Consider the following 23,892-nt stretch of genomic DNA (forward strand, 5'->3'; position numbering starts at 1 on the left):
GTAGAAACCTCACGTTTTATCTGATTTCTCAACTTATTCCTCTATTCCATGTATTTCCTATATATGGACCCCTTACATTGGAAGACTTAATTAGAGTCAGGCTAAACATTTTTAGTAAGAATATGTCATAGACGGTGCTGTGTTCCTCACATGGCGTCATATCAGGAGACACACAGTATCAGGCCCTCCCACCAACAATGCCGCCACGTTTGATCGCTGGATTCAGGTGGTGATTGTCAAATCTCTGTTTCCCGCTCCTATTAGCATGTCCTCTATGAGGTGATACTTTATCATCATGTGAATGTCCCGTTTCTTTTTTAAATTTGTATTGGAGTATAGCTGATTTACAATGTTGTGTTAGCTTCAGGTGTACAGCAAAGTGAATCAGTTATACAACGTCCGGTTTCTAAACAACCTTTTAACTAGTGGTTTACGGTGCTTGATGATCTTTGCAAGGCTACCAGTTATTTCATTGGTTTCTTGTTAATTTTTATTTACTTCTTTTAAAATTCCTTTTTAGGAAAATGTACCCTTTGTGGGATATAGTTAGGTGAGTTTTGACAAATGCAGAGTTGTGTATCCATCACAACAACCAAGATACAGAATAATTCCATCACTCCAAAAAATTCCCTCCTGTTGTCCCTTTGTGGTACTAAATAAAGTTTTGTACAAAGTCCATGATTAGTAGGTTTGCCCTGACTTACTTAACTTTTTTTTGTGTGTGGTAGACTGGGATTAATATATTTATCAATGATAACATTCCTACTGTATTTCTAAGATTTACATCCAAGAGAGCATATCGTATTTACGTGCAATGGACAATCCAAGATAACAAATCAGACCACAGTTCTGTTAAGATTATGGCTTGTTCCAAATTAAATTAAATACATAATATCCTAACCTCCAGTAATATTTCATGTCTCACCTGGGCGTGATTAAGCAGCTGTGCTTACAGGACTAACCTTGAGAATTGGTTAAAGTACAGCCTCTGGGGCCCTGCCCCCGGAGGTCAGGATTCCAAGGCTAAGGCATGCTTGCAGTGATTGTAATACCAGTAGTCCACTGAATCTAGTGATTCCAAGAATGGCCCCAGTTATCCACCTCTCCTTCTGTGCAGCCACGTGACTCTGCAGCTCCTCCCATGAAGAGATGGAGGCTATTTCCCTATCCCATGAATCCTGTCTGGTCTCATGACTTTGCTTCAGTAACAAAATACAGCGGAACCGACAAGGCATCAGCCTAAGTCTCACTTGTTTCCACACTCTCCCTTGGAACCCTCGTGCTGAGGCCTTGTGAATGAGCCTGGGCTGGCCTGCTGGAGGATAAGTCATGTACGGCCCAGTCTCCACCATCGCATCAGACAACAGTCAGTCAGGCACGTGAAGGAGGTCACCCTAGAGCAGCCAGCCTCAGATGACCACTGCAGACACCTCAGCACACCAGCCGAGGTCACGGAAGCCTGGCCCAGTGGACCCGTACGCACAGGAGCAAGAAGAAATGTGTATTGTTCTAAGCCATGGGTGGCAGGGTGATTTTAACCAGTAACAGACAACTGATAGACCACAGTTCTGATACTCTTCACCTGACAAGTACTAATTTCTCTCTTCCTCCCCGTTTCCTAGGTCACCCCCTCCACGCACACTGCTGCTGCTAAGACCGTATTCCCTCAATTCAGACACCAAGTAGTCACAACTTATGTATTCCCATCATCTGGTGTGATGCCTGGTACCCCCCCGCCGGAGGTGCTCAATTCTTGTTCGTGAAATGACTGCTGCCGATTCACATACACAGGTCTGATCTCATGGCTCCCCTGTGCAGAACCCTTACTGGCATTCACATCATATAGCAGATCCATTTTCCACGTGGCCTATTTAATGCTAGGACCTCTGTGATCAGGCCCCAGCCTAGCTGCTCACTCTTCTTCCCCTTCTTCTCTTAATGCTCCACTCGAAAGTGGAGGTGGGATGACCACCCCGCTTGCTTGTGTCTGAGCACATACCGATTCCTGCCCGGAAGGACCTTCCGCATCTCTGCAAACCCTACACATTCTTGAAGGCCCAACTCGAATGCCGCCTCTCTGTGAGGCGGCACTGCCTCTAGCAATTGCCTCTAGCAATTGGCCTAAGCCTCTCCTAGGTACCTGACATTATGGTTACTTATGGCATCTAGCATGCATTTCCCCTACCAGAGATTGTGAACCTTGGGTGGTGGGGGGAGATTCCATTTTTTAACCTTCCTGTATTCTTTATCACAGTACATGAAACACAGTAAGACCTTAATAAATGTCTATTGAATGAATAGATGATTTTTACTGCTCTTTAAAAACGGTAATACCCAAACTCATAAGCCAAACCCCGGAATATGGCAAAATAAATACAGCGGTTTTCATATATCAGTTTGTAAAAGGATCTTCTGGAAAGTTGGTTAAGAATACAAATGCCTAGTCTCTGCCCACAGGAAGACTGGTTCAGCAGGCCTGCGGTGGAACCCCGAGTTTGAATTCTTATCAAGCTGTTCATGTGATTTTGAGGAAGGCTTGTGGCCAACAATTTGATACACAGCGATATATAGCCTACTTTACAGATATGAATTTCAAAGTAAACCCCTTCTTTCATGCACCTAAGAATTTTTTTTTTAAGTTCCTTGACTTTAATGACAAAGCACTGAGTGCAGCAGACCTATAAAGAGAACCACTTTAACAATACATACATAGTCTGGCACCTTATTAGCTTAAGCTGCTAGGAATACGGCATCACACCCCATTCTTTGTAATCACGAGCTGCACACATTTTTTCATCTACATATCCCTTTTATAAACTATTTAAAGTTTAATTTGCTACAAATAGTCCTTTTTCAGACATCTCACCACGTAAGGTATGTACTTTAAAATAAAGTGAAGGGCGCCAAACTCCTACCTTGGTCCCGGAGGCTGGCTCTTAGCGCTCTCTCCAGCTGCTCCTCTTCACTCAGTCCCGCTGTATACGCGTCAAAGTTCCTGGGTACTTCTTCAGGGTGACCTGGCCTGCCACGTGGGTAATAATCCTGATATCCAGAGTAGCCTACAGGCACAATGAAAAAGTTATGGAATGTTGCCATGGACTATTCTTTTCATACTTCCTATTTTGTTAGCAAAGACAATAAAATAATTTATGTCATTCTTTTGACTACAGTGATAATCCTCAAAATAAGAAAAGATGACCAATGGATGGAGAATGCCTCCACGAAGGCGGGCGATGACTGTCCCGTCACTGTTGTAGCCACAAGGCCGAACACGGGACTGGATATGAATGAGTCCTTATGTGCTGAAGACGAAGAAGATGTTTATTTTTTTAAATCAATTTTTACTGGAGTCTAGTTGATTTACAATGTTGTGTCAGTTTCAGGTGCACAGCAAAGTGAATCAGTTATACATATACACATATCCACTCTTTTTTAGATTCTTTTTCCATTAGGTTATTACAGAGTATTGAGTAGAGTTCCCTGTGCTGTACAGTAGGTTCTTATTAGTTACTTATTTTATATAAGAAGATAGTTTGAAGACATGAGCAGTACTGGAGAGGGGACTGGAATGGGCTATTGACATATGGAGTGGATTCTTTCAGTTTACAGCTACTGAATACTTGGAGTATTTTCAGTGAAGTCCTGGCTGGAGTCAAGGGAATGGTTGAACTGATAGCTGATAAAGCCTCACTGTCTGGTGGCTCCAAACAATGAGAGGCAGACCAATATTTAACACACATTCTGCCGGGCTTCTGTGCTAGGTATGATACTTCAGATGCTGATAACTACATTGAGAAATACAAGCCAGTGTCTCTCTAATTAGAATCCTAAGTCAGAGATCATAGTTTCTATTACTAGCACTTCCGAGAAACTGGTTGCAAGATTAAATGAGAGAAGAGACAACCTGGTCATTAAATAATGCTTTAAGAATCAAACTTCGACATACCATTAATAAAGGGCAAAGTTGACTTTTGCAAGGTACTTCCATCGACCTTTTCAAGTCCGTTTGAGTTTATTCCTTACATTTTTCTTTAATCACCACTTTCATGGAATTTGTTTGGAAGATATTATTTTTCCCCACAGACGATTACCAATCTAATTTTGGTATAATGAGAGAGAAGTATGTTTGATTTTTTTCCCTTCTCTCCTTCCATGATCACACCCTTTGAAGATGATGTTTCAAATGTTTAATTAATGTGCTTCTTATTATTGATGAAAATTTCTACCCTTCACAAGTCTTGTGTCATATGTCTCCATATCACCCACCATAGCACATGCCTGAGTTTAAGCTTCTTATTGCTTTAAAAAGACTAAAGAAAAAAAAAATCAAGCCAACAAGGGGAACACTGTAGGGTAGAACCTGGTTAATTGAAATTTCATATTCAGAATTTTTGATAATTGGTCTTGAGGCTATTTTAAAATTTACTTTTGTGTTGGTTATGAAAAAAATGCTTTCCTAATATATGAGATTAAAATGAAAACTGTTAATTTCCCATAAAAAGCTTTCAGGCACTCTAAAAGTCTTTATTTTCAAATAAAAAGTGAAATGACAATAAAACACACTAGTTTCAGCTGATAATATATGTGTTTACATAAATATTTGTCATATAAAGTATTTGTGTCTATTGGTATGTTTTTACAACTTTCATGAGATATAACTGACATACTATATAATCCATCAATTTAAAGCATATAACTCAACGGCTTTCAGTATATTCATAAGAGTTGTGCCATCAATACCATAATCAATTTTAGAACATATCTATCACCCCCAAAAGAAATCTGTACCCTTTTAGCTATCACCCTCTGACCTTCCTAGCCCTAAATAACCACTAATCTACTTTCTATCTCTGTAGCTATGCCCATTCTGGACAATTTTATAAACAGAATCATATAATATGTGGTGTTTTGTGTATGGCTTATTTCATTCAGCATAATGTTTTCATGGTTCATCCATGTTGCAGCATGAATCAGTATTTCATTCTTTTTCATGGCCAAGTAATACTCCATTGTAGAAATATATCACATTTTGTTTACTCACTCATCAACTGATGACATTTGGGTTATTTCTGCCTTTTGACTATTGTGAATAATGCTTCTATAAACATCTGCATACAAGTTGTTATTTGGACATATGTTTTCATTTCTCTTGGGTACATACCTAAGAGTGGAATTGCTGAGTCATATGGTAATTCTATATTTAACCATTTGGAACCACCAGAATGTTTTCCAAAGCAGTTACACAATTTTATATTCACACAAGCAACATATATGGGTTCATATTTCTCCACATCTTCACCAACACTTGTTATTATCTGTCTTTTTAATTATAGCCATCCTAATGGGTGTGAAGTGGTATCTCACTGTGGTTTTTGATGACTAATGATGTTGAGTATCTCTTCATGTGCTTATTAACCATTTGTATATCTGCTCTGGAAAACAGTCTATTCAGAGCCTTTGCTCACTCTTACTGATTACTACAATACTCTTCTATTTATCATCTATTACAAAATCTTCTATGTTGGTACTATTTTATTTAATGTCCTTGAAAGTCACAGACATGAATGATTTAAACAAACATTAAATAAAATTGTTCAGGATTTCGGGGGCTAATCTTTTCTTCTAATGTAGTAAAAATGAGTGGGCATTTACTAAATACCTCCTATAACGCAACTTCCATATTCTCTCTCACATGTTTCCCATGTCAGAATATAAACATTATGATATTTGAATCAGGATAAGGATATAAGTATACTGAAGGATTTAGGACTGAAATGGGATCTGGACACAATTTTTAATAAGGACACTCTTCCTCAAATTGGTCTCTACGCAATAGAACAGTCAGAAGAATCCAGCTCCCACTACTGTGTTGGGGACACCCACCAGCAAGGTTCACAGCCTGAGATAAAGACGACTGTGGCACTGCTACAAATCTTGCTTTCTATGCTTCTCACCAAAAAAGCCAAAAAACAAACAAAAAATAACCCCCCCCCCAAAAAAACCTTTTCTATAAGGGCAAATGGTCAAAACACAATAAATGTATCTACTTCACAAAGAATAAAAGAAAGGGGCAACCATTCCAAAACATAATAGAATATTTATGGATAAGTTGCTGAATACCACAGGATGCTTCAGCAATGCCTGAATAGAGAGACTGCCCAATTCCCTAAGAGTGCCAATTATTTTATTGCAACACAAAAAGCACATTGGGCACTTTCCCATATGGCTCATTACCACTTTCAAATCCCTGTGCAAAGTCATTTTGTTACAGAAGGTCTAAGCAGCATTTCTACCTTTCTACCCTCAAAAATATGCAGCTCGTTCAAAATCCAAAGTAACCCCACAGCTCTGAAGAGCTATCTATGCAGATACCGGAAATACGACATACATCTATAGAGTTTCAATTGACAGGTAAATTTGCTACGATTTGAGGCAACATTTTCTTGATAGAGAAAAACATCTTTCTTTGTGTATTTCTTTTAAAATACAACCGAGCAGTGCCTTAACAAAATATAAGCCTACAACTCTAAACATCTGAATATTATAAAATCTAATTTGGTACTTGTGAGACAAAACATGGGGAGAGAGAAAGGGAAAGTTTTAATGCCTTAAGTCAAAAAGACTAGTGTGGTTAAAGGTTCTATATCATCAGTCATAAATCATCAACAGGACCGAAAATCCCATCAATATCTATTATAATGAGAACAAGTCTCCTAGGACCAAAAATTTTCTACAGCTGTTCCACTGGCCCAATCAGATGTTTTTAAATCTTCGTAATAAACATGGCTGGAAAAACCTAACAATCAAACACTTAAGATAAAAAAGTTTAAATTATATCCTGCAATGAATACTAGTTTAATATTTTTTGTAGTTATATACTTTGGCTCCGTAATAAAAGAAATTCTGGTTATCATTATTCTATAAACTACTCCATCTGTTCCTTATACACATACCAGAATTTCACAGCAGAAGAGATCAAGAAACACCACCGAGATTAGAAAAATTGGTAACAGCTTTTTAAACATTCATGAGGTTCTCTGACCTATAAAGACTTTTCCAGCTAAGGATGGCCATATTAAGAATAAATCATTACTTGTAAGAGATACATATGCTCTCATAAAAGTTCCCTAGATGACCATTAGCATGGCCACCGGGCCTTACGTAGCTCTGCCTTTGAAGAAATCCAATCACTTCAGCGGAAGAAATATAAATATGGTAATCTTACAGGGAATAAGAAAGAAAGGCGAAAGGGGCTTTTATTTTTGCCTTTAATTCTCTGGCCTATGTGTCTGCTGTGCTTATGCCTCTTTCATATGAAGGAGGCTCTTTGCAGGTTTCCGGTTTTTTTTCCTTTTTTTTAAATAAGTTCAAAAAAGATGAAAGAAAAGTCAATACGGGAAACTTCCCTAATTTGTAAGGTTAAATCAGTAGAATGTCCATCTCATATCCCTGTACAATAGAAAAAGCAGCAGCTAGGAATCAGTGACTTGCATTTTTAGTCCTAGTTCTGTAACTAACTACCGATATGACCTTAGCCAAATTACTTAACATTTCTAAACCTCAGTTCCCAGCTGTCACACAAGATATTAGGACTAGGTAATCTATGATAGTTCAAGTCATGTCTGTGCACAAGTATGTTATTATTACTCTTTTCATCCAGAGGAACATTCTTGTTTCTTTTGGAGGTTTAAAAAATGAACCAGGAGACAAGCTCCTTTTCCTCTAGCAACTCTGAGGTATTAGGAGCCATGTCCTCTGCCTACTGGAGAGAACAAGGTCAACAGGAAGAGAGAAATCACAATGGGAGACAGAACCAAAATGGTCTTCCTGTACAATTCACCTCTTCCTAGTCACATAGGCCGAGAAGCCTCTTCTTATACTTAAGTCAGTGTAAACTGGCCTCCATAACAAACAACCAAAAGAACCCAATGCTCTTCCAAACGACTACATCAGCTTCGTTGACAACTAATCATCACACCTCCTCTCCTCGGGTGAGTCCACAGACAGAAGCAGGTGAGCCTGCATTGTCCAGCAACCGTTCCTCTCCTACACCAAGACCACGTTTCTAGGATTTGAAGCATCCAGATCATCATCAGCGAAAGCCTCAGAGTAAAGCCTCTTTGGGCAGCAACAGCATTCATCTCGGTAGTCCCCAAGCCAATCACCTAAGCCTATGGTTTTCGTTCCTGAACCCGTTAGAATCACCTGGGAAGCTTTAAAAAAGAAAGTCAAAGTCCCTGTCTCTATCCCTATTCTAACTTAATTGGCGTGGGTTGAATTCAAGGCATGGACATGTTGTAAAAGCGCCTCAGGTGATTCATACAAACAGCCAGGATGGACAACCGTGCTCCGAGCCTTTAGAACTACACCAAAAACGTATCTTCACTATAACTCCCACAGGGTCACTCTACTGAATAAATTGTTCAGTGGCACTCCAGTACATTCTGGATAATCCCAGACAGGCTTTTTCATAAAGGACTGAAGAGCCCTTTCCTTTCATGGCTTTCCTTAACTTCTACTTACTCATCAAGACACAGCACCCCACTTCTTCTGGGTAAAACCTCCAGTGACTACAGCCCTGCTCCTTCCTTCCAGGCTGAGCCCCGACTGCACTACATTAATATCGCTGAACTGAACTTCTACCTCTGCCAGGAAGGAGTAACTGGGACTGGCCTAGCCCTTCTACTTAATCTTAAGTAGAAGACTGGAGAAAATATATGAAACAAATGTTTTTAGACATTGTACAATTGGCAGTACAAGATTTTGAATCTTGAGAGAAAGGAAATAAAGGAAATGAGCCTGGAGGCACTTTCCAGACGGTGGTGCAGGGAGCGTGAACACAGTCAGATGCAGCAGGCTCCCTGAGTTGAGCTGGAATTTGCAGGGCAGAGTACGGCAAAGGAGAAAACTACGTGCATAGCAAAACCTCCAGAAATCTCCATGGGGTCGCCTGGAGATGTTGTTGAATATTAAGCCATGAGTGTGAAATTCCATGAGACCAGGCAAAGGATGCCTGAGAGCTATAAACTGAACAATTCCCAGAGCTCAGGCAGGGCTGGGAGACCTTTGCATTCCAACCAGCCAGAGCAGAGTCCCTGCTGAACAAAGGGCATTCAGGAGAGATCCCACAAAAATAACATCTCAGCCACAGCACAGAATTAACCCTAGAATAAAAGTTACTTTAGACCCACCCTCAAGAATTAAAGAATAAGCCCCAGAAGGATCAAACTAATCATCAGGAAACTTAACTGTGTGCCAGAACAAAGTCCAGTTTTCTTTAAAAGAAAAGAGACTCTCGCACTCAATACCACAAAATACACAATGTCTAGCATCCAATCAAAACTCACAAGATAAAAAAAAAAAAAATTGTGACCAGGAAAAAAATCAGTCTAATGAAGCAGATGCAAAAAATATACAGATAAGACAGAATTAGCAGTCAAGGACTTTAGGATAGCCATTATAACTATGCCCATGATTTAAATAAATAAAAACATGAATTTAATGAGAAGAGAAATGGAGGATATAAAAGGGAACTAAATGGAACTTCCAGAACTAAAAAAGAGAGTATCTGAGAGGAAAAATTCACTAGATGGGATTGAAAGCAAATTCGACATTGTGGAAGAAAGATCACAGAGCTTGAACACACAGCCACAGACACTATCCAAACTGAAGCCCACACACATCAAACAACATAAACAGAGCCTCAGAGACTTGTGGGACAACATGAAGTAGTCTAACATTGGTGTAGGTGAAAATCAGATGCGAGAGGATATTCTTTCTTTAGTAAGACAAAAGCTAGAAGAATTGATTACCAAGAGACCTGCACTAGAGGAAATGGTTAAGATAGCTCTTGAGGCAGGAGAAAAATGATACTACCTGGAAATTTGGATCTGCACAGAAGAACCTTCTATTTCTGCAGATCAACCGAATAAGCCCTGGGCCCATCCCTGAGCTATGCATGCAGTGAACAGACCCAAGGGAATAAAGGAAGCAAAGACTGGGAAAACTGAACTACCACATAACTTAACTACACAAGTATCAGATCATCTCATGAGTGGTACATGAATGGGATAGGCCCAAATAGTACAGTAAAGGATTTGAAAACTGAACTGACACTGGAACCCACCACCCACAGAAAGAAAAACAGAATTTGTGCTCTAAACCTAACCAGGTTGACTGCTTGGTCAAACAAACAAAAATCAACATTCTGCAGAGGATTTTAACAGAATCTAAAATCTCACAATAAAGGTCAGAACGTTCAGATAGAAGAGAAATTTACCAGGCATACAAAACCAAAACAAAACAGAAGAATGTGACCAATTCTCAGGAGAAAAAGACAATCAGCAGGTGCCAGCCACAAAATAGGACTCAGATGTTGGGATTATTAGACGGATTTTAAAGATATACAATAACTGTGCTCTATAAGATAAGGTGCACTCCTGAAATGCACAGACAGAGTTTTCATCAGAGACACAGACACTAAAAAAAGAACCAAATGGAAATTTTAGAACTAAAATTACATTATTAAAAAAAAAGTCACTGGATAGGTTTGCTAGGTTCAATAGCAGAATGGAGATGACAGAGAAAGGAGTCAGTGAACTTGAAGATAAATCAATAAAAGCTATCCAATATGAAGAACAGAGGGGAAAAGATCGAAAGAAATAAATTAAGAGCCTGAGGAGCTTGAGGGACATTATTAAAATGTCTAAAATTCATGTCATTAAAGCCTTGAGAGGAGCAGCAGATAGGTGGAGAAAAAAATACTTATAGAAATTGTATCTGAAACCCTTCCAAATTTAGTGAAAGACAAAATACATGATAAAAAATTAGATACAAAACCCAGTAAAGACCCAGAAAATATAAACAAGACTGTAAACCGTCTTAACTTAATTGATATGTGTAGAGTACTACTTTCAACAATGGCAGAACACACATTCTTTTCAAGGGCACATGGTACATTCACCAGGAGAGACCATACACTGGGCCAAAAGAAAGCCTCATTAAAGTAAAAGGATTAAACTACACTGAGTGTGTTCCCTAACAACAAGAGAAATAAATTAGAAATTATTAAAAAAATGATATCCAGAAAATCTGTGGCATATTGAAACAATAAAATACCATTCAGCAGTAAAAAAGAATAACTACTGATACATACAACAACATATATGGATCATAAAAAATGAGGTTGAATAACAAAAGCCAGATACAAAAGAGTACTTAGTAAATGAGTAGATTTATATGAAGTTCAGGCTCAGGCAAATTAATCTATGGTGACAGAAATGAAACCAGAACAGTGCAGGGGGCAGTTACTGGAAGGAGACATTTTAGTAAAAACTCAACAAATGTCATTATTAGCTATCATTGCCTTATTGTGTACCACCCCACTCCACAGTTCACCATTCTACTTTCTATATCCTAGTTAGTCCTTTTCATTTCTACTGTTTCACCTTTTTAAATGTATGGCACCTACATTCTCACTCCTGGTTAAATACTGAGACAGGGACTATAGCTATTTCTTTCTCTCCCATAGTGGTTAGTCTGACACGGGCACAATGGACCACTTACAAAGTGCTACTGAGTAAACCAGACTGAGGCTAAGAACCTGTATGGGAAAATAAAGCAAAAGCACTGTGTATATAAAGCTACAACTTATAGTCCAAGTACAACCCACTGCTTGTTTTTGTAAATAAGGTCTTAGTGGAACACAAATATGCACATTTGCTTATGAATAGTCTATGGTTGCTTTCATGCTACGACACAGGTTGACTAGTTGAGACAGAGACCATATGGTCAACAAAGCCTTTAGAACCTCAAACAGTAGCTATCTGGCCCTTTACAGGAAAGGCTGCTGACCCCAGATTTAAGCTGCAGCAATTCTCGATGGGCAGGACAATAAAGCCACCCACTGCTCCCAGAGCCTACGGCTTCTCGGACACCTATCTGCTGGTATTGATCCAGGATATTGCAGTGCAGCTTCCCCAGGCTGGAATGTAAGAACTTTAGCCTAAAACACGTCATATGCTTCAACAGGAAGTCCTTTCTATCTATTTACAAAGATATCTAGAAAAAATACATTCTCCTCTTTAAGTCACATGGTATTAACTATTAGAGGAATGCCTATATTAGCCTCTTAGGGCAAGCATGATTCTTTCTGAATATGTAGGTGGCGTGGACCGTGGAGAACTGTATATATATCTGAAACTAACTTCTAACACTTAGCCAGCAGAATGGTCTCTTAGGCTGAGAATCAAGGGATCTGGGTCTACTATGACTCTAACCACGTCTGAGAGACCTCAAACCAATCATACAGTATTTTCACACCAGAGTTCCCTCCTTCCCTAGCCTTCCCTAACAACGCGCCCACATGTGCTCCCCGGGTGACCCCTCCATCTAGCTTCCGTGCATGTTAGAGGCACAAGTATATAATGTGTGAAGTACTCTCCAAAGGCATAAAGTATTATTTTAAAGTAGCTCTACAGTAGCAAACACTATCATTTGAAAATATAAGTTTAAATATATTAAATGAAACACAGTACTTACCTAAACTATTAAAGTAGTACTGCTGTCCTGGGTAATCAATGTTGGAGGGAAAAACGCCTAAATATGAAGGAAACAAACATTTTAATTGCAGGGGTAGGCTTCTCCCGCCACCTCTGCCAGCTTTACTGAGGTGGGACTGACAAATAAAAATTGTACATGTTTAAGTTGGGCAACATGATTTTTTTAAAGGTGTACAATGTGATGATTTAATATACATATATGTTATGAAATGATTTCCAGAATCAAGTTCATTAACTCAAGTTCATCACTTTATATACTTACCATTGTGTGGGTATATATGTAAGAACACGTAAGATCTATTATCTTAGTAAATTTCAAGTATGTAATACAGTATTATTAACAATAGTCACCATGCTGTATATTACATCCCCAGAACTTACTCATCTTACAACTTAAAGTTTGTACCCTTTTATCAACATCTCTGCATTTACCACCCCACGCCAATCCCTGGAAACCACTGTTCTACTCTCTGGTTCTATGAGTTTAACTTTTTTAGATTTCACAAATAAGTGAGATCATACAGTATTTATCTTTCTCTGGCTTATTTCACTTAGCATAATGTCCTTCAGGTTCACCCATTTTGTCAAAAATAACAGAATTTCTTTCTTTTTTATGGCTGATAATATTCCATTATATATATATAAATACCACATTTTCTTTTTCTTTTTTTTTTTTTGGAAGATGTTGGGGGTAGGAGTTAATTAATTAATTTTTGCTGTGTTGGGTCTTTGTTTCTGTGTGAGGGCAAGAGGGGGCCACTCTCCATTGCGGTGCGCGGGCCTCTCACTTTCGCGGCCTCTCTTGTTGTGGAGCACAGGCTCCAGACGCACAGGCTCAGTAGTTGTGGTGCATGGGCCTAGCTGCTCCGCAGCATGTGGGATCCTCCCAGACCAGGGCTCGAACCCATGTCCCCTGCATTAGCAGGCAGATTCTCAACCACTGTGCCACCAGGGAAGCCCAATACCACATTTTCTTCATCCATTAGGTTGTTTCCCTATCTTGGCTATTGTGAATAATGCTGTAATGAATATGGGGGTGCAGATATCTCTTCGAGATACTGATTTCATTTTCTTTGGATATACACACAGAAGTGGGATTGCTGGACCATATGGTAGTTCTTTTTATTTCTTGAGGAACTTCCATGCTGTTTTCCATAGTGGCTGCACCAATTTACATTCCCACCAACATCCTCACCAATACTTGTTATCTCTTGCCTTTTTGATAATAGCTATCTTAACATTTCCTGATTGCCATCTATATTATAAAGCTATAGTAAACAAAACAGTATGGTAGTAGCATAAAAACAGACACATCTGATAGAACACAACAGCCATAAGGCTGTAACTACTAACCTTTCCAACAATTAAGAGATTCTTTGTAACAAAGCTCAAAGCCATTATAAATGATTTCTAAACAATTGTTAAAATAAGCTCTCTTTTGTTTGGGGTTAGCCCTACAGGGAACAGAATGTGGTGGGGACAATGAAACCCTAACTTATACTCTCTGAAGTTCCTTAAGGTTCCTAACGACATAAAATGGACTTTGCCTTCCAAGGGACCAAGCTTGGTCTTTGAGAGCTCTGACAAGTAGAGATGCTCTCGCTATTGAGAGAAGCTGCCCCACAACAAAGATGCTAGGTGAGCCACGTTCTTACCCCTCCTAAGGGACTTTCCCATTTCTTATCCCTAAGAAAGCAGTAGGACAGATGACTCAGTACTGCTGAAGGAAAGGAGAGAGGGAGGAGTGACAGGGGACACCTTCAGTGTGATGCTCCTCTCCCAGGAGTTATCAGACAGCAGCCTTCATGTACTTGATTATTTTCCACAGGGCTCCCATGTCACCTCAATTCTCAGATCACTCTAGATCTTTCTCCGACTTCACCGGAAAAAACGGCGGACAGATTGCAGGCCATTTGTAAATAGCACTGAATGTTTCAACTTTTAGCATTTAATTTTCTACTGTATTACACTGAAAATAGAATGATATAAAAGTAAGTCTCCTTAGAAAATAGACAGGGTTTTAAGAAGGAAACTAAGAGTTTAAATGTTATAATTGTGGGGGAAAATCCTCTTTAAAACCAAAATACTTGCCTAAATTTCATAATACGTCTGTAGAAAGCTTTACTAACCACTTAATCCTCAGACACACAAAGAAAAAGGAAACAAAACATTAGACTCCCGAGAATCATTTCTTTTCCCTTGCCAGCACTGAGAGCATCTGGGCAAAAAAGCTCATTACTAGATTTCCATAATTAAGTTGTATCAAAAATATAATAAAACTGGACATTTTCAATAAAGGAAGCTCCTGCTGCCTCTTCCAAGCACACACACTAGAAACACAGTAATAGGCAAACATAGGAAAACAAAAATCTGCGTAGATGCAACACAATCTGTAAAAATCACCAGAAAGTGAATACAACCAGCTAATAAAAGCAACAGCACAGTGCTTGGAAAGCTTTCTAATATCATGAATATCATATGGTTCTCAAGAATACCAGTCACTGGCACAAACTGTGAAAATAAATTATTTATGGCTCAAGAAAAGGTAAAATAGTCTCAGAAGATTTCCCATGAATAAAAGATGAAATACTGGGGACTTCCCTGGTGGCGCAGTGGTTAAGAATCCACCTGCAATGCAGGGGACATGGGTTCGAGCCCTGGTCCGGGAAGATCCCACATGTTGCGAAGCAACTAAGCCTATTCACCACAACTACTGAGCCTGTGCTCTAGAGCCCGCGAGCCACAACGACTGAGCCTCCATGCCACAACTACTGAAGCCCACGTGCCACAACTACTGAACCTGCACTCTATAGAGTCCACATGCCACAACTGCCGAGCCCGTGCGCCTAGAGCCTGTGCTCCAAAACAAGAGAAGCCACCGCAATGAGAAGCCCGCGCACCACAACGAAGAGTAGCCCCTGCTCTCTGCAACTAGAGTAAGCCTGTGTGCAGCAACAAAGAGCCAACATAGCAAAAAATAAATAAATTTATTTATTTTAAAAAAAAAAGATGAAATATTGGAACTCATATGGTCTATAGAACAAGTGTTTGCAAAATATCAATAGTTTCCTTCTAAGTCAAGACCAGTATAGCATTTTCAATTAAGAGATCCAAAAAATTCATAGGTTTCTAAATAAAGTATTTTCATTGAGCATCAATTAGATGAAAAAAAAATTTTAATTAAAAAGCAGAAGCCACACTTCAAGCAATAACAGACTTGGTTTGGCCATGCATGAATATATGTCTCACCCGCCAAGGACCTAGTGGTCATTCTGAATTCTTTAAAATACTGGCCTTGCACTTCAGTACAGATTTGTCTTTCTTTTTTTAACTTTTCCTTGTACTTTGAATTCATGGAATATTACAGAAGAAAGCATATTTTAAACCCGCTTTAAGTCTCCAAATTTCAAGAAAATCATGGTTTTTGGTGAGTAGCAATAATGCTGTGGGTATAAGTGTGCAACGCTATTTGTCCCCTAAGAAAGCCTCAGGTTTAAAATTGGGGTTTGCAGCCTCTTCTTCGGAGCAGTGTGAGGACTAGCACCAGCTGGTTTATCTCTTGGTTTAAAAAGAGCCTATTAGGGAGCTCCTAAGCTGAACCACAGGGAACTGTTCCCGTTAAATGAAGATTCCCGTTAAAATGAAGATGCTTCTGCTCCCGTTAAAATGAAGATGAACTTCCAACCTGTCAGGCCAGAAGTGCTCTGTTCTGTACCTGAGCACGTTTCCATGATCTTCTTCAGAGGTCCGCAGGTGTACATTAGTCCAACAAGGATCCCGGCCAGATGCCCGGCGAAGGAAGTCCTAGGGGAGAAGGAAAGCCTCCGTGAGTGTTTGCTCTGATGCGGACTAGCAGCCGTCTTATCAGCCCAGGGCGCGTCGATTAGTCACAGTCTGCAGGCTCTCTTCCACATCACGTGTTTCACGCAGAGCAGCATTTAACTTAGTCCCAAGAACAACATTTCCTATCTTACCAAAAAAAAGTACAACGAATAACAACGACATGTTTAAAAGGCAATATCCCTCCTTGACCGAGAAAAGTGGGCTGGCTCCTTCAGAGTAGCAGAAGCATTTTGTTAAGACAACCCATTACACTTCTTCCAGTTTTTTCTCTGTAGCTCTTATCACAAAACATAAATGAAACGCATTTTCTCTGAATTAAATCTTGAATTAGCTAGCCACTGTGAGGGATGGGAGCTATCTGTGTTCACCACAGAGCAGACCGCTACGTTTTTACCCACCCCTGAGTAGTGAGGCGGAGAGCAAGAGAAACTCGGCAGAAGAGATGTCCACACTGGGCCCCCCTAGCCCCGCTACAAATATGCATCTTTCAGTCGCTCAGCCAAGAAAACCCAAAAATGTAAACTTCAAGCTTGAAAGATGAGATAGAGCATTAAATTGGTTCCACTCTTCTTAAAATAGCATCTAAGATTGGCAATCATTTCTAAATATAAATACAAGGCAAGCCTCAGCTAAGTATATGCTGAATGGGTAAAAGAGTAAATGAAAGAAGATCACCCAATGGGGCTCTCTGCCACCCCCCAGCTCTTCCTCTCAATGCAGCCCATACCCTGCCATCAGTTACTCTCCCAGAACTGAGGTGAGGTCATGTATGTCACTGCCATGCTGTGGGGATCGCCGTCTTCTCCGTTGACAGGACGCTCTAGCCTGCAGTCAAGGCCTCCCAACGCCTGGACCTGCCCACCTCCTCCTTCCACCGTCACCTGCTAAACCCATCCCCACAGACCCCCCCCCCAAGTGCTCACTGGTGACCACAAAGCTAGGAGGAACAGCGCGCCTCTCGTAAAGAATCACATCCCAGTGGAAGAGTTGCTCTTTCCTTCTGCTGCCTGGCAACTGAAAGTTACCAAGGAGCCGGATGTGAACTCCAAGGGAACAGTGACTTCTGTGGTTTTCACATATGTATGTCATACACCTAGGACTGTGCCTGGCACAGGACAGACACTCAAATATGTGTTGAATGCATGATTCCAGTGACCCAGGATGGTTTAACCAAAAGCACCAGGAGGCAAGTTAAAACCTCTGCATCTTCAATCTCAGAGCACTGGCTGTGCCATGGCAGTGACCGAACTGTGGTGCTGACGTTGTCACCCACGCAAAACCTAGAATCAAATCCAATACACCTTGTGACCACGGCCACAGAGGACAGGGAAAAGAGGCCCTAAATGCCACAAGCAAGGCAGCCACAAGTGACTGTCATTAGCTCAGAGCCAGGGAAAGACTTGCTGGTTCTCAGGAAAGAAACAGGCAAGGGAACACGTCAGAGAAAAAGACTAAAGGAAGCTTTCTGTAGACAGGACGGCACTGCCTCTTGTTCCCAGCAGCCAAGTCGATCACACTATTGCCCAAACAAGGTCCTGCGTACGTCTACACACACCGAAAGTCACGCCATCTGTGCGTGCGTGCACACACACACACACACACACACACACACACAATTATCCCTCAGGACAGCTATTATTTTCATCAAATATATCTACCTCACAGTATGTTTAACCTGATAATAAAAACATGGATCAGATACTCAGTTTTCCCATTTTCAGGGAAGAATAGTATCAACTGTGCTTTCCTTTAGCTTTTCCAAAAAAACCCAAAATTGTACTTATTTTATTCTATTTTTAGGCTAAATACACTCTCCAACTAGTTCTAGGAATGGCAAAGAAAGTGGTAGTTTGAGGGAAACAAAGAAGAGGCCAGAATCAGTTTTTTAAAAACAGTAACCTCAATTTAACTGAAAAGAATAAAATACATCAATATTTTTGAAACTTATTAAGCCAATCTTTATGGTGCATCATATAGATATAAAATGACAAGGAAGAAAAGTTTCAATTTTAAATCCCAACCTATTAAACAATCAACCTTGAATCTCATTTACAAGTTAGAGTCTAATATAGTTAAATGAATTTTTTCTCTCTCTAAATGGGTTTGTAGAAGTCTGAGTTATAACCTAATTGCAAATAACTAGGAAAGGGAGGCTGGCAGACCAGAGACCACACAGCATTATCTGCCAACATTCAGCATTTTCCACAAAAGTCGCAACTCGACACTCTTGCTGTCCTTATCATTTTCTTCAAGCTCTATACTAGTGTGCTTCTTTTAAAATAAAAAACAAGAAGAGGTAATGAGCTTATTCAGTCAAAACTGAGAACCTCTCAACATTACACACAGAAAGGGGAGGATACCGTCAATGAAAAAGGAATCATATGCTCGTTTCAAGACGTACGTTAACTTGCTCCATGCCGTAGGTAACCATGTGACCAACTACCTCTCTTGGCCCTCTAAGAGATACCCATGTCCTGAGAGAGGAAACAGACCTGCAGACAGGAAATGGAGCTGGGAACCACCTTCTCCCCAGCAGGATGGGGCACCCCAGTCCTAGGTAGGGTGCTTTATCTCCACCCCCAGGGGGTGCTGTGAGGCCACAAGGAGGCCCTGGGCTTCGGGGGAAGACGACACATCTGGGTGCTGATCAGTGGCTGGGAACTACCTTCAAATGTAACAGCTTTAGAAACAGACTGTGTTATGATCATAATTATACATGCTAAACACGTTTCAACATTTGTGGTGTCTGAGCATGCCCGTGGCTCCACAGAAGCCCTCCTGGAAGGCATGCACTCCCCTCTGTTCTTAGTTATACCTTCAGGCTGACACCCCAAGGGGCAGGCTGGGAAAACCCTGCTCTTAGGAACAGCTTATTCTTGACCTAAGCAGGTCTTAGGCTGGGACTGAGGATTTGGTGATGACCTGCCTCCTCACATCCTAATTTAAGGTAAGTCCTCAGGAACAGAACCACCATATTCAATGCTGCATCCATGATCACACCTGGTACAGTAAATGGCCTGACACTAACACTCAGTAAACAACTACTGAATGAGTGGAGAAGTGGAATTAAAATAACACATAAAATGCACATATCTAATGTACATTACAACTGTATTCTAAAAACACAAGTCACACCGGTCACCAGTTAATAGCTGTTTTTGTACCAAATTTCACTGGGAGAGCTAATGATTGAACACAACACCTCCTCCCCTCCCTCCCCTGTGCACACTTGGACAAGGTATTACACAAAACATGTGCTCAATTAACAGAGCAACAGCACTAAGCCTATTATTATAGCTTAAAATCGATCACTGAGAAGCTTCACTTCTTCTGATAGCTCAATAGTGCCTCTCTTGAGAAAATCATAACAGCTATAATCAAACACTGACTGTGATGGTGCGAAGAGGTCACAAGAGCCAGATACACTGTTGCTGTGTGTGGTTACTCAGGTCGTACACCGCACACACTACTGTGAGAAGGCACATCATCTGTCCAGGGTCTCAACAGTTCCACAAAGTAACTGACAGATCCAGCAATCAAATTCATATCGTTCTATCTCAACGTCAGAGCAAGTTAAGTACTGATGTAATTTTATCTTAATAGGGGACAATACCATAATCCAGTAGTTCTTAAACTTGTCCAGGTTCTAAACCCCTTTAAATATCTGACAAAAGCCATGAATCCTGTCTGCAGAAAGACTACACATACACAAAATATGTCATTTATAATTTTAGAAGTTCATAGATGGCTTGCATCCTATCCACGGACCTCTCACTAAAAATCCTTGCCTAAAAACAATTCATCACAAACAGAAGAATTTCGAACATCAGCACCAAGTCTAAGCAGTTATATACTCAATTGGAAAAACATTTTGTTTATACTCAAATCCTAACACAGAGGCAGCCATTTACTTAGATTACTTAAGTTTATGAACATGTCCAATTTCTTTATTGGCCCATTGCTCTCTAATGGTGGAACCTACATCTGGGTTCAATTTATTTCTTTCTAAAATCCAACTTTCAGTAATTCTTTCAGTTAAAGTCTGAGACTAAAAAATTCTGCTAGTCTTTGTATGTTCGAGAAGGTCCTTATTTCTGCATCCTGTTTTGTTGACAGGTGTAGTGATCTACTACTGCTGCTATGAAATGCACTGTCAATTGGCCAGTCATTCTTCTGCAGGTAATGTCTTTTCTCTCAGCCTTTGAGATTTTCCCTTTGTGGTGGATTTACTATCATTATAGAACAATCATTCCAGGTGTAGATTTGTTTAATTTACCCTCCTTGAGATTTGCTGTGTTTTTTCAATCTGAGGTCTCATGTCTTTCTGGAATTCTGAAAAATCTTCAGTCATTGTTTTTTGTCCTATGGACCTCTAGATATACAGCACTTGTGTATTTCCTGACTCAGAGTGGGAGCTCATGTTTATAGACAAAACTATAAAAAAAAAAGAAAAAAAGATGAAAAGCAAATATCAAATCAATATTGCTACATATTACTTATAAGGGACAGTGACGGTGGAAAGATAATTTGGGAGCAAAAGTAAGATTAAGATACTCTTGTGGGGGGGGACCTTGAAGATGGCGGAAGAGTAAGACGCGGAGATCGCCTTCCTCCCCACGGATACACCAGAAATACATCCACACGTGGAACAACTCCTACAGAACTCCTACTGAAGGCTGGCAGAAGACCTCAGACCTCCCAAAAGGCAAGAAACTCCCCACGTAACTGGGTAGGGCAGAAGAAAAAACAGAGACAAAAGAATAAGGACGGCACCTGCACCAGTGGGAGGGAGCTGTGAAGGAGGAAAAGTTTCCACACACTAGGAAGCCCCTCCGCGGGCGGAGACTGCGGGAGGCAGAGGGGGGAGTTTCGGGACCGCGGAGTAGTGCACAGCGACGGGTGCGGAGGGCAAAGCGGGGAGATTCCTGCACAGACGATCGGTGCCGACCAGCACTCACCAACCCGAGAGGCTTGCTGCTCACCCACCGGGGTGGGCGGGGCTGCGAGCTGAGGCTCGGGTTTTGGTTTTGGACGGAGCTCAGGGAGAGGACTGGGGTTGGCGGCTTGAACATAGCCTGAAGGGGTTAGTGCACCACGACTAGCCGGGAGGGAGTTCGGGGAAAAGCCTGCACCGGCCGAAGAGGCAAGAGACTTTTTCTTCCCTCTTTGTCTCCTGGTGCGCGAGGAGAGGGGTTTAAGAGCGCTGCTTAAAGGAACTCCAGAGACGGGCGCGAGCCGCGGCTGAGGGCGCGAGCCCCCGAGACGGGCGCGAGCCGCGGCTGAAAGCACAAACCCCAGAGACGGGCGCGAGCCGCGGCTAAAACCGCGGACCCCAGAGACGGGCGGGAGACGCTAAGGCTGCTGCTGCCGCCACCAAGGGGCCTGTGTGCGAGCACAGGTCACTCTCCACACCCCTCTTCCGCGGAGCCTGTGCAGCCCGCCACTGCCAGGTTCCCGGGATCCAGGGACAACTTCCCCGGGACAACGCACGGCAGGCCTCAGGCTGGTGCAACGTCACGCCGGCCTCTGCCACAACGTCATGCTGCCTCTGCCGCCGCAGGCCGGCCCCGCACGCAGTGCCCCTCCTTCCCCCATCCCCCAACCCCCGGCCTGAGTGAGCCGGAGGCCCCGAATCAGCGGCTCCTTTAACCCCGTCCTGTCTGAGCGAAAAAACAGACGCCCTCCAGCGACCTACACGCAGAGGCAGGGCCAAATCCAAAGCTGAGCTCCTGTGAGCTGTGAGAACAAAGAAGAGAAAGGGAAATCTCTCCCAGCAGCCACAGAAGCAGCGGATTAAAGCTCCACAATCAACTTGATATACCCTGCATCTGTGGAATACCTGAATAGACAAGGAATGATCCCAAATTGAAGAGGTGGAATTTAGGAGCGAGATCTATGATTTTTTTCCCTTTTCCTCTTTTTGTGAAGGTGTATGTGTATGCTTCTGTGTAAGATTTTCTCTGTATAGCTTTGCTTCCAACATTTGTCCTAAGGTTCTATCCGTCCCTTTTTTTTTTTTTCTAAATATTTTTTAATTCAATAACTATATTATACTTTATTTTATTTTTACTGTATCATCTTTCTTTCTGTCTTTTTTCCTTCTTTCCCTCCTTCCTTCCTTCCTCCCTCCCTCCCTCCCTCCCTCCTTTCTTTCCTTCTTTGCTTCTTTCTTCCTTCCTTCCTTTCCTCCTTTCCTTCTTTCTTTACTCATACTTCTACTAATTCTCCCTACTTTTTCTCCCTTTTATTCTGAGCTGTGTGGATGAAAGGCTCTTGGTGCTCCAGACAGGAGTCAGGGCTCTGCCTCTGAGGTAGGAGAGCCAACTTCAGGACACTGGTCAACAAGAGACCTCCCAGCTCCACATAATATTAAACGGTGGAAATATCCCAGAGACCTCCATCTTAACACCAGCACCCAGCTTCACTCAACGACCAGCAAGCCACAGTGCTGGACAACCTATGCCAAACAACTAGCAAAACAGGAACACAACCCCACCCATTAGCAGAGAGGCTGCCTAAAATCATAATAAGGCCACAGACACCCCAAAACACACCACCAGACGTGAACCTGCCCACTAGAGAGACAAGATCCAGCCTCATCCAGCACAACACAGGCACTAGTCCCCTCCACCAGGAAGCCTACATAACCCACTGAAACAACCTTAGCCACTGGAGACAGACATCAAAAACAACGGGAACTACGAACCTGCAGCCTGCAAAAAGGAGACCCCAAACACAGTAAGATAAGCAAAATGAGAAGACAGAAAAACACACAGCAGATGAAGGAGCAAGATAAAAACCCACCAGACCTAACAAATGAAGAGGAAATAGGCAATCTACCTGAAAAAGAATTCAGAATAATGATAGTAAGGATGATCCGAAATCTTGGAAGTAGAATGGACAAAATGCAAGAAACAGTTAACAAGGACCTACAAGAACTAAAGATGAAACAAGCAACGATGAACAATGCAATAAATGAAATTAAAATCACTCTAGATAGGATCAATAGCAGAATAACTGAGGCAGAAGAACGGATAAGTGACCTGGAAGATAAAGTAGTGGAAATAACTACTGCAGAGCAGAATAAAGAAAAAAGAATGAAAAGAACTGAGGACAGTCTCAGAGACCTCTGGGACAACATGAAACGCACCAACATTCGAATTATAGGGGTTCCAGAAGAAGAAGAAAGAAAGAAAGGGACTGAGAAAATATTTGAAGAGATTATAGTTGAAAACTTCCCTAATATGGGAAAGGAAATAGTTAATCAAGTCCAGGAAGCACAGAGGGTCCCATACAGGATAAATACAAGGAGAAACACGCCAAGACACATATTAATCAAACTGTCAAAAATTAAATACAAAGAAAGCATATTAAAAGCAGCAAGGGAAAAACAACAAATAACACACAAGGGAATCCCCATAAGGTTAACAGCTGATCTCTCAGCAGAAACCCTACAAGCCAGAAGGGAGTGGCAGGACATACTGAAAGT

The 23,892-nt window shown here is 41.3% G+C and overlaps 1 protein-coding gene across 7 annotated transcripts in view; it reads right to left on the bottom strand.

Moving 5' to 3' along the window:
* The window catches only part of RHBDD1 (rhomboid domain containing 1), a 127,677-nt gene that overhangs the window by 51,922 nt on the left and 51,863 nt on the right, over positions 1–23,892 (bottom strand). For all 7 annotated transcript variants that reach the window (XR_004350631.1, XM_032636659.1, XM_032636658.1 and 4 more), the window contains 3 exons: positions 16,276–16,364; positions 12,541–12,597; positions 2,916–3,059 (listed from right to left, as the gene is read on the bottom strand). Coding sequence is in view for 6 of the 7 variants with exons in the window: in XM_032636659.1 (XP_032492550.1) it covers positions 2,916–3,059; positions 12,541–12,597; positions 16,276–16,364 (290 nt within the window). In the remaining variant the exon portion in view is untranslated. The remainder of the gene's footprint in view (positions 1–2,915; positions 3,060–12,540; positions 12,598–16,275; positions 16,365–23,892) is intronic.

The sequence above is a fragment of the Phocoena sinus genome, chromosome 7 (genome assembly GCF_008692025.1).
Source record: "Phocoena sinus isolate mPhoSin1 chromosome 7, mPhoSin1.pri, whole genome shotgun sequence".
Lineage (NCBI taxonomy): Eukaryota > Metazoa > Chordata > Mammalia > Artiodactyla > Phocoenidae > Phocoena > Phocoena sinus.